This window comes from Gambusia affinis, linkage group LG04 (genome assembly GCF_019740435.1).
Source record: "Gambusia affinis linkage group LG04, SWU_Gaff_1.0, whole genome shotgun sequence".
Taxonomy (NCBI): domain Eukaryota; kingdom Metazoa; phylum Chordata; class Actinopteri; order Cyprinodontiformes; family Poeciliidae; genus Gambusia; species Gambusia affinis.
The window spans coordinates 30050957-30063151 of NC_057871.1; the positions used below are offsets into that span (position 1 = coordinate 30050957).

The 12195-nt window shown below is 38.5% G+C and overlaps 1 protein-coding gene across 3 annotated transcripts; it reads right to left on the reverse strand.

The window, feature by feature from the left end:
- Nucleotides 1-5951: 5951 nt before the first annotated feature.
- npy2r (neuropeptide Y receptor Y2) lies at nt 5952-11293 on the reverse strand. 3 transcript variants are annotated; one of them, XM_044115291.1, is made up of 4 exons: nt 11271-11293; nt 11051-11119; nt 9183-9431; nt 5952-7619 (listed from the first exon to the last, which is right to left on the reverse strand). In XM_044115291.1, exon 4 carries the CDS (start codon nt 7603-7605, stop codon nt 6520-6522), a length of 1086 nt encoding a protein of 361 aa, XP_043971226.1. In that variant the 5' UTR covers nt 7606-7619; nt 9183-9431; nt 11051-11119; nt 11271-11293; the 3' UTR covers nt 5952-6519. The 3 variants fall into 3 exon arrangements, with proteins under 3 accessions (XP_043971226.1, XP_043971229.1, XP_043971228.1); XM_044115294.1 differs by lacking the exon at nt 11271-11293 and adding an exon at nt 10789-10896 and having other exon boundaries at nt 11051-11254; XM_044115293.1 differs by lacking the exon at nt 11271-11293 and having other exon boundaries at nt 11051-11254.
- Between the last annotated feature and the right edge of the window lie 902 nt (nt 11294-12195).

Consider the following 12195-nt stretch of genomic DNA (forward strand, 5'->3'; position numbering starts at 1 on the left):
TATTTAAAGTGATTGTGCATTTTTACACATTTTTACAGTGAGAAGACTAAATGCAGGAAATAAATCCAAAGGCACAGAGAACAATTAAAGTAAGGAACTAAATGCAAAAATGAACGGTAACACTTTATCTGAAGGGGTGTGCATAAGTGTGACATGACACTATCATAAACATGACATAACACCTCTTATGCATAAAAGAGTCTTCATGAAGGTATATGAAATATATAAATCACCTCCTCCTCATACCTGTGAGGTCTCAAAATGTTTTCTCGGCCCACAGGTGAATTCTGTTGTTGTTGTTGCTGATTGGATTCCCCTCATTGATTGATTCAACTCAAGTGTTCTTGCTGCCCACACAACTCAAAACTCGTTGAGCAGAAGGGAAAACAATGGAGTGTGTCCTCATCCCTGAAGCTTTCACTTCCTTAATGAAACAACAAACTGACTTTGCATGTATCTTAAAGGGACATGCTCGACTGAGAGAGACGTAGTGACTCCTTAATGAAGCAAATATAACACCAACATGGACAGTGTGTGTGTGTGCTTAAAGAGAAAGCATCCCCTGCTTGAAAATCAACACTTTCAATTTAAATTTGCAACTAATTGCATGGAGAGCCCAAACATCATCTAACGCCACATTATATGGAGGGATGAGCGAAAGTTTGATCTATTTGGCCACAATCACATGATAGGATGAAACATTTAGCTTTCAAAGCTAAGAGCACTGCACCAGCTGTAAAGCACGATGGTGGCAGCGTCATGCTGGGGGGCTCTGTAAACGGCAGCACTTCCGGACCGTTGCACGAAGAAGAGGGACGACAGCTAAATTTGACTGCAACTAAAATTAGAAGGTAGCTAGCTGAAACGTGGACATTGCTGGAAAATGGATCCCAAACACATTCCAGCTGGACGTCAGCAGAACCGAGGATGTGGATGTGTGGACTGTTCCAGGTTCATGCAGCCAACAAACCAATCTCAATGAGCTCCATTATTTCTGCAGCAAAGGATGTTGTAGAGGAACAGGGTGGTACTCTACATGATGTTCACTGAACTAAGAAAAGTCTAGCCTGGGAACGCCTTGGGATTCCCCCGGAGGAGCTGGAAGAAGTGGCTGGGAAGATGGAAGTCTGGGCCTCCCTCCTGAAGCTGCTACCCCCGCGACCCGACCCCGGATAAGCGGAAGAAGATGGATGGATGGAAGGATGGATGGAAGAAAAGTCTAAATATTCTAAATCCCTACAAATCAATATGGACTTCATTATTGCATATTAGGAGTTCATCAGTCTCTGTCTTCTTCCTCCTATCCTTCTGCTGCTTCTCTATCTCAAATCAATATGCCTCTATTCTGCATCTGACTCCATCTAATTACTGTCAAAAGGAGGTGAATTAGATGCTGCCACTTATGGGGCTGAAAGTCAGGGGAGTTTTTGGAGGACGACTTCAATCGATCTTTAAAAGCCAACAGACAAGACAATTAGTAAAGAAGGGTAAATTTACTTTACTTTCTAACCTTTTGTTGATTTTACTCGAGCAGTGAGTGGACTGCTCCCATCCTGAGGGTTAGCTTGGTGTCAGTGGCAGCTGTTCAATAATGTCGGACAGCTAAAGAAACAATTATTGACTTGACGCTGAATGCACTATCAATAGCGTTCTAAAAATGGAGACCTGGGCATCTAATGTCTCAATCCCTCAGGTCCTCACGTACATGCAAAGTTAATCAGTGAGGACGTGGTCAACAGGAAGAGCTCTACAAAACCTGAAGACCGGAGTAATCACTGTAAAAGCCATTACAACGCTCAAACAAAGAGGGCAGGATAGAGGAGGGGCTGCGTTCCTCGGTTTTCCTAGAAAGCCTCTTACAAGTTCTCTACTTAACATGACCTTCCAATCCTGCACCGCATCACTGGGCCCAATGAACAGGCAGATACTGATTGGCTGAAACATAAGACGGACACTGCCCTTACTGTGTACACAGTAAGGGCAGTGAAAGACAGACCTGACAACGTTGAAGAGTTTCATCAATGCAAATACATTTATTGAGCCTATGTGGATCTGGATGTCATGTCGTTGCATAGTGGAGGACTTCACTCCGTTCACACACCTGGCCTCAGGTACGTGGTGTTACTGTGAGGTATTTAAGTGAAAAGTTGTCTAACCTGGCATTAGGCCCACCCACCTGCCCCCAAAACTGTCTGACCCATTAAGCCAAACGAGCCAAACCCTGAAAATGTTCTGTGGCGTCAACAGCAAACACAGCAGCAAATCCTTTAACTCTAGCAGAATTCTGGGAAGGATTGGACTTCCCTTTGTTAGTCCCTCACATCCTGCAGATGGACAACAGGATGTCTATCAGAACTGAAATTAATCTTCTACAGCAGGTTGAGGTTCAGTAGATCATCTGTCGGATTAAACTCCACCAGTTATTCTTCACTCCCTCAGGGAACCACGGCTGCCCAGCACCTTGTTATTGTTCCTTTCTTCTACCACGTTTTAGAAAAAATAAAGAGATTTTTTTACAATACCTCTAAATATTGCTTATTGACATTTTTATCATCTGAAACTATTGATGAGCTTCATATTGTTGCATTAAGTTGCTTAGTAAATGATTGGTATTGGGTAATTTATCCACAATCATGAAATAAATGGGAGAAGTGTTTACACATTTTTATGCTAAATTGGTTCTTTGTCAGATAAATCTTCTTTCATTTGAGCTTTTGTGTTAATCTAATGGAACAAAAGAAGCCATGATAAAAATTACAATGTGAATTTTCAGATTAAAATCCATACTTCACTGGATTATATGCAAAATAATACAAGCATATAAATAATTTACTCCTCAAGCATTGAAAAAAAACATGCAATTAAATTTTGTACAAGCTCAGTTAAAATGATCGACAAGATGAACCGGAAATATTATTACTCATGGCTTTAGATATCAAAAGACTGAAGTTTTATTATTTTTATTCACATTAATTGTTACACAGTGTAGACCCCGAAGCACATTCATTATAAATAAGCAAATTCGGCTACAATGACAGGAATACAATTTAAAAAAACAAAAAAACAACAACAACTTCAAACCTTCCACATTTGTAAATCTCTGAATCCAGAAATCAGGTACTAGGATGAAACAACAAAGCAAGTTTAAGGGACATGTAGAAAACGTTTCGCAATCTTCAGAAAAATGAATTTAACATAGTTGCATTTCTAAAGTAGTAAATGAAACACACACTGTGATTCCTACTGCTAGTTTAACTGGAATAAACATTGAGTGTTGATTGGAGCAACCATTCAGCTGCTTCAAATACCCTTCAGATGACCGAGACAGCAGAGATGCTGTTATAATATTTAACATACCTTAACTGTAACAAGTCATTATTTGAGCTACTGATGCTTTTCTGTCATCTCTAACCAGTCTGCACATTTTCTTCTGACTGCGACATCAAAAGGTATTTTAAGTTCAAGTCCTGAGTTCGATTCCTGTCTTTCCTTTCTCTCTCCACCTTTTTCCAGTCAAACATTACAAGCCACTCGTTCTTTAGAACGGAGTGATTCTAACGCTCAGTTCTAACTCTAGACACCTTAATCCATCCAGTTGACGCAATACGGTTTGTTGAGTTGCTTTTGGATCTAACAAGCAGTTCTACAGGTGTTCCTAAATAAAAGGGCTACTGATTATGTCCTCTAATTGTCTGAGCAGTATGCAGTTTATAGATGCATTATTTAAAAAAACAAACAAAAAATGACTTTTTTTCCCCAATTTGCAATCAAACAGAACAAGAAGCACCACCTTCATTAGTAATTTTTTACCGTTTTTTTTTTTTTTTTTTTTTACTTAAAACATCATTTGGGGAAAAAAAAACAGATGGCGACTCCTAAAATAATGACTTATTATTTAAGGAAGGTGACGTGGAGCAACAACATGCATTCAAAGGAAATCCAAATAGGACACCCAATTGTTAAAAAGCTACATTTATTACAGACCACTCAAAGCAAACTGCATTATCAATGTGCATGAAATTATGGGATTCAAAGCAAACTTTTATTTTTGCTAACTCAAGATAAAGCCTGGAAATGTCTGTGATCTTACAAGGGAAATATGATAATTTGCTGATAACTTATGTGCAAGATCAGCCTATGATGAACAGTTTCATAGTGCATTTGTTTTTGTGTTGTTGTTTTGTGTAGTATCTTTTGGCAGTGGAAGTTGCAAAAGGCTAACATTTAAGCTTCTTTCTCCTTAGTTTGTGACATATTTAACATTTTAATTTAATGAAAAGCAATTCTTAAAAAATCCAGACCAAATAAGAAAAGTTTCTAACTGAGAAAACTTGAGTCACAAGCTCTTTGTATGAGAAAGCTTTGCCCATAAAGGAGCCAAAGGGTCATTGTCCAACAACTTTTTCCAGTTTTTTTTTACCTTGCAGCTTTTCTTTTCTGTCGAATGCTTGAACCTGATGAAATTATGCTCTGCAATTTGTACTCGAAGGAACATGTCAGGCTCGACAATCTATCAACAGCACATGAACAGGAGGTCAAATCTTTAAAAAATAGCATCGGTACAGACTGAAAGATCGTCCTTCAGGAGCCCATCCACTATACTGAAGAATTTAGTCACAAATTCTGTCTTTATGACAAAGTGCTGATAACACAGCAAGCCTGAATGACTTATGAATTCTAAACGTTCTCCTTACATGATCAAGGGGTCTGATGAGTAAAAAGGCAGTTTTTACTCATCTTCTTTACAGAGTTCTCCAAAAAGATATTCTTCTGTTTAAAACTGGAGTCATTTTAAACTGCAGCTTAAAACGCCTGCAGTCCACATCACTTTGAAAAATTACAAACTCAAAATCCTTCTTAAAAGAAAAACACAAATATAATATTTTCACAATAAGGTTATGTTCACACAGTCGGTCTCGATATTCAATTCTAATTTTTCTGCTGAAATCTGATTTTGTTTTTTCTTTTCAACTGAATGCTACCACTATGAGAGCAAGGAGAGGCAGCAGTATCACCGTCAGATCACTCAAGACAAAGGAAGATGATAAAAAGAAAGCAGAACCGGTAAGAACGGCCTTCAGAGGAGAGTTTTCTGTAGAGGAGTCTGATTCACTGTCAGAACCAGGAGTGGTGGGATTGGGACGATGTGCTTCACTTCCAGACTTCCTTAATAATTTCATAATTATCATGTTCAGCCATTACTGTATATGGGACATGTTTCACATCAATGGCATGAAAGTGGGTTAAAATGCAGCATGACCATTCAGACTGCAGACGCTTTGAAAACAGTTGGATCCGTGTAAATTTTCGTGCCACATATGGAAGAGGCACCAATGGGATTTTTATTTTTTGGGTGAAAAGATCCAAATTCAGACTGCAGGAAGAAAGGTAGATTTTGGCTGCATTTTCCAGATGTGTGAACTCTGCCTAATACCTACAAGAAAACCTCAAACAGCATCAACAATCCTACAATTTGCATCCACACATAACTGCAGACGCTCCACATAAATAGAGTTTTACCTAAAAACAAAAGACTCATTTTGTCCTATCAATAATAGTTGTGAGAAATTCATGCAAAGTTTCATCTTAAACATTAAAAGCATTTTAAACCAGTTTTCATTGTTACATATATGACACACTTACAGTGCCCTGAATGTTTTCACACCCTTTGAACGTCTCCACAGTTTGTCATGTTACAACCACAAACTTACAGAATTTCATGTCACGTCAAATATCATAATTTTACGGAAGGAAAGTGATACAGAATTTTCACGCTGTTCATTAGTTTTCCAGTTGAATCAGTTCTATCCCCTCTCCGGACAGGATGACGGTGCCACCATCATGTATCACTATGTATTTAAGATGATGTTCAGTATCGGTTATACAGTTTGTTGGCCACAAAATTCACAGTTTGCTCTTATTTTGACCACAGCAGCTTTTTCCACCTTGTCTTTCTTTTGACACTATTTTCTTGCCACAGGTCCACTACAGCCACATCTTTGAAATGCGCAACTAATTGTTGCCTTAGCAACATATACTCCAAAGTGAGACGTGGATCTCTGCAGCTCCTCCAGAGATACCATGGACCTCTTTGCTGCGTCTCTGAATCCTTGTTTCCTTGCCCAGCCTCTGATTAGGTGGATTATGATGTTTTGGAAAGTGTGCAGCTGTGCCATATTTTTGCTCATTATAGGATGAATAGTGCTCTGTGAGATGCAGCTCTATTTACGCTGAAATAAACCAACACCACCACTCCTGTTACCCTTTGGCTCCACTGGATTTTTTTTAGAGGCCTCAGAATTTTGGAGGCTCAGTACAAAAGCACACTTTACAGATTGTGATTTGTAAGAAATGTGACTTTTTCCTTCCTTATTGGGCATCTCTTTGCCTTGATCTATCCCAAATAAAAACACAGAAGCTTCTGACTGTAGCATGACAAATGTGTAAAAGTTGGGGGGAAAAAAAACGTTATGAGGGACTATTACGTTTTGAGTCAGCAAATAAATACTCCCCCTGTTCTCAGAGGTTTGTTGACCTGAAGTCAGTGCAGTCCCTGTCGTCATCTTTCTCTTGCTCTCTGTTTTTGGAGGATCTATATCTGACACCGAGGGCCCGGTAACATTTGACCACAGACAAGAAGGCCGTCCTGTAGTTGTTGTTCATCCACCCGTACAGGATGGGATTGACGCAGGTCGAGCACATGGCCATGATGTGGAACACGGTGAAAACCAGCTTAAAGTCTTTCATATTCAGCACACTGTTGTCAATGTCTATAGCCAGTTGGAAAGCGTGGAAGGGCAGCCAGCTCACAGCAAAGACCACCACCATGGTCAGCATCATCTTGGTGGTCTTCTTCCTTCGCTGGTTGTCATTGCGGCCGCATATCATGTGCTTCTTGAGTTTGTTCCATATGCGGATGTACGCAACAGAATTGATGAGCAGCGGTATGACGACCTGGACCACCAGCATGGAGAAGCTGTAGATTTTTCCATTCATGCTGCTGTCCGGCCACTTCTCTGTGCACACCTGCAGGGTCTCTTCTGTGGAAATGTTAAAGGACCCAAACTCCCTGAAAATGGCAAGCGGGCTAGCCAGTAAGGCGCTGAGCGCCCACGTGAGGACGATGACCACGGCACACATGTCTCTGGACATCTTGGTCTCCATGTGGTGGACGATGCTCCTGTGGCGGTCCAGAGCGATGATGTTCAGAGTGATGGTGGAGACGTGTACAGCCATGCCTTGAGCGAAAGGCAGCAAGAAGCATAACACCTGGCCGAACATCCAATCATCATAGAGCAGGTAGACAAGAGTGAAAGGCAAACACAGCGTGTTCACCAGCAGGTCAGCCACAGCTAAGTTCACTATGAAGAAGTTGGTCACCGTGCGTAGGTTTTTGAATTTATAGACGACATAAATCACCAAGGAGTTTCCAGTGACTCCAAATAAGATGATTGTGCTGTAAGAGAGGATGAGGACAACTTGAACTCCAACCAGCTTTGTGCTGTCATTCAGTGTCCAGAGGTTCTCCTCAATACAGCAGTCGAAATGTTCATCTTCAAATGGAAAATGCTCCTTTTGAGTCATGTTTAGCTCATCCTCGTTCATGGCTAACAGCCAGCCTGCAGAATAAATATTGGATCATTAGTCGGACCAGTAAAGATTTCAATCCTTTGTTTTTAAAGAACATAGAGGCAAAAGTCAAATTCACTGCAAACCTGAAAATTTGGAAGTTAGTATAACAGTAACTCACCAGATGTATTCATGCCTAAATAAAAGATAATAAAGCTACAGTATGCAATTTTTCAAAAATCAGTTTTTACATATTTTTTAAATCTGTCACTATGTCCTGACATGATGATCGGACATTTTTTGGCCAAATGGGAAAAATACAAGATAAACATTTATTGTAAAACATTTGGATCAGTGGAAATTTTTTCTGGTAACCTCTTGGCCACCTTATGGCAGACTTTAATAAAAATGTATAAATATTTATACACAATAAGTTATACGTAGACTGCTGTGATTAGCTATCTGTATGCTATCTGTTTTAATAGTGGTTGTTAAAAACAGCTTAATGATGTTACCAACATATGTTTTTTTCACTGCTTATTAGTCAGACAGAATTTGCATGTGACATTTTGTATTCTTATATGTTCACTTACAGCTCGATGTTAAAAACAACACCAAATACTTTGGTGAAAGTGATTTTCTTGAGAAAATATTGGTGACCTGATATCAGGATTGGATCAGAACTTGAAAAATCCTGGATCTGAGCATCTCTAGTATGAACTGATCTACATTATGACTGCAGTACATGTTACAGTTCGGTTGGGCACCAAAGGGCATTTAGTACAAACATTTTTGTTTTAGCTCATATAACTGAGCAATGACAATCAAGTATATCTTGCTGCGCTTTAGCCAAAAAACAGCAGAGTATTTTTTTCAAAATTACTAATTGGGTGTTTTTTTTGTTTTGTTTTGTTTTTACTTGTGGGGGATGAATGGTAAAATATAAACCCATTTTAAGGTATATTATCACATAAAGCTGCTGACATTAAGGCAGCATTTAGTGTGAAAACCACTCAACAGTGATTTACTCTAAATTCTATCAGATAGAGAACTGTTATCATGATGATCTTTTTTTTGTTAAAAGAGCAAAAATGAGCTGTTAGGGATCTTTAAGCGTGATTGGGTATAATTGTCTATTAATGATCTCACATTTCATAGGAAGAAAAATTCTTGCACAAAATTAAGAATCGTTAAAACGATTTAAAAACCCAGAATTGCCTGTTCAACATCGTACTGGACAGCAACGACAGTTTCTAGGTTGTGATTTAAACTCAATTAGGTCTAAATCACAGGCTGATAGGAGAATATACTTTAAAATCAATTAAGTTCTCACACCGAGTCCTTTAATAAATGATATAATCTTTAATGATATGGTCATATTATGATTAGCCCGTCAACAATTAAGTCAGGGCAGTTTATATCCTGAATCGAGACAATTGATTCAGCTTCACAGTCGCACAGAATTTGCAAAGAAAATATCATTTTGCCCAATAAAGTTACAGTAAACCCAAGTTTAAATACTGGAACTTACCAGCATAACAAAAGGTTTTCGCCGTAAACTAGTACATGAGTCATGTGGTCATTTGTTACAATGAATAAATAAATGAACTTACCTCAGAGAAGCGGAGGTCTATTTAGATTCGGGCCATTGTTTGCGCTTCTTGTAAACTTTTGTCTTAATTCCACAGCTGATAAAGACGCGAAGAAAACATTATAAGCCTGATTGAACAGCAACCGAGCCGCATCCGTCTTCCAAGGGTGGTCATGGTGCGCGCAGCGGCGCAGCGACGCGGCGCGCAGCGTCTCCCCTGTGCGCACTGCGGTCCGGTTGGCATTGACAATGCCTTGCCTGCCTTTTGTCGCTGAGAGGAAAAAGATGAGGATGTCTGAATTACAAAGTGGGAACGAATGGAGAAATGATAGTTCTTTGCATCACAAAGGGTCGTTTTCTATGCGCTCCCCTTCGTGCAAGGTTGCAATATAAAAACTCTGAAGGGAAAACTGATGCAAAGTGCTGTAAAACCTCACTAGGTTGAGAACATGACAATGAATGCAGAATATGACATTTTAATGCTGCAGCGAGATATAATTGAAAATATGTCAGCCTGGCTGTGTGGTGGTAAAGTTTATTTTAAAAAGCAATGATGTTTTATTCAAGATTTGAAGATCCCAACGTTTGAAACAAAATGCTTGATTGTGCCATTTTTTAAATTGAATGAGAAATATTGAATCCCAGTTTAAGACTGAAAAGTTTCAAGAGTGTCTCGAATGGAGACTTGGTTAAAAAAAAACTATTTATTCTTCATTTGCTGTCCATCATTCCCCTGAACCCAAAGGTTTAATATCTGTCTAATGTTTAGTTCCATTTCAGAGAGGGCAAAGTTATTGTTCCTCACAAACCTCCAAAACTGTATTAAAAATTATTTTATATTATCGGAGTGTTGTAGCATATAATAACTTGAAAATATCATATAATGGAAATATGATATTTACAAGTTCCTCAGAACAAGAAACTGGTTTATTACCAGGCCACACCTGCTGAAAAACCTCCTGTTGTTTCCCAGGAAGTTTCAAAAGTTTAGAAATGCAGCTGGAGTAGAAAATATTATATAAAACCTTTAATATTTAATGTAATAGGCTATTTTATATTTTCTACTATGTTTTATTCTACGTAATAATTATTTCATATTTGAAATCTTTTTATTTAATTTTTTTAAGCATTTGTAAATGTAAACGTCCATTATGTATCTGTGTGTGAGAAAGAGCATGTTGCTTACCTATCCTCAAATTTGCCTATTTTATAATTTGTGAAACTAGCTAGCTAATCAAGCTATTTAACATTACTGTCTAAATTCCATTATGCCATGTGTATCGTGCGTGTGTGTGCATTTATTTATCCATCCATCCATTTTCCGTTTATATCTCCAGCATGTACCTGGTCTTCCCTGGGTACATGCCCAGAACACCTCAGGGAGGCACCCAAGAGGAATCCTAACCAGATGCCCTATCCATCTCTAGATGTGAAGGTGCAGGAGCTCGACTCTGAGTCCCTCCTGGATGACTGAGTTTCTCACCTTATCGCTAACAGAGAGCCCAGACACTCTATAAACTCATTACGGTTGCTTGTATCTGTGCCCTCTTTCTTTTGGTCATGACCCAAAGCTCATGACCATAGATGAATGTAAGAACGTAGATCAACTGGTATATCAAGAGCCTCACTTTTTGACTCAGCTCTCTCTTCACCACAACAGACCAGCACAGCTCCACTCCACTGCAGACGCTGCACCAATCCGCCTGTCGATCTCCAGCTCCATTTTTCCCTCATTCCTGAACAAGATTCTGAGATACTTAAACTCCTCGACTTGGGGCAGGACATCCTCCCAGAGAAGGCACTGTACCCATTTCTGGCTCATTTATTCATGCATTTATTTATAAAGCTATTAATTTAGATATAATTTATTGATAAGATAAAAGAAAGTACCTTGAACACATGTATCAACAGGTTTTGCAACAGTCATTCATCACATTCTCTTTCTTTTGGTTTTCTCATCTAGGGTGTCAGACACACAGATCTCAGATTTTTACATGGATGTGAGTTGGAAAAGAGGACAAGTACAAAACTTAAACTTATGTACATTTGTTAACTAACATTTACAAATTTAGATGTCTACACATGCATTTTTAATGGACAATAATCTTACCCATTCATAACTCCTTGTGTTTCCATAGAAACTAAAACAAACAAGATCCTGACAGGTTGTTTGACATCATCATGTCAATGAGAACCTCTTTGTTCTCATCAATGATGTCATAAATCTTCAAAGAGATACAAGAAGACAAGAATTCTCAGTTTGCTTCTCAACTTGGTTGGAGGTAGATCGATTCCAGAGAGACGACTTCAAAGTGACTTTACAAACCAGTTTAACTGTTCACCAAGTCAAGAGGATTTTTGCTTTTGATGGGACCTTGGATTTCTTGTTACAAAGGCAGTTGAAAAGTTGTTAGGATATAGAATAAGAGACGTTTTAGTAGAGAGCTCTGAGGATGAGAGATCAAAATACTTTGCTTTTGACATTGAACCCTGAAGACCAAAAGGACATGGAAGATTCCTCTAAGAATGAGAAAGTTACCATCAAAACATGAAGAAGGAGATCATCTCTGGTTCATCAAATATGATCACTATGAGTTTCATTTTATCTGTGCTGTAAACTAAGAGCTGTGACTCAGTTTGTGAGTTATGGTAACCTTCATCAGGTGAAAACTTCTCATCTTGTCTAGTACTGCTTTGCTCATAGAAAAAATTTTCTTGACAATTTGAAACATTTAAATTATTTCTCTTTCCTTTTTCTCGAGGACTGTAGAGGTTTGTGGTAATTTCTGCCATATTTGTGATTAGTGTACATTTGAATCATAACTTTAAATGTTTAATTAATTGGAGTGTTTTATGTATTTTTTAATAATAAAAATTTCTTTGTTGTTTCTTCTATAATCTGCCATCAATAACTTTTGAAACAGTAAGACTTTTTTGCGAAGCTCTTTGCTTTCAATAATTGTGCCACTCCGTGTATTAATACTTCAGTAATGTGAAACGTTTTTAAAGGTCAGGCCGTAGTTGTATACCTGTAT

Coding starts and splice junctions, on each gene's coding strand:
- npy2r (XM_044115291.1), bottom strand. CDS start 7,605: ATGAACGAGGATGAGCTAAACATGACTCAAAAGGAGCATTTTCCATTT.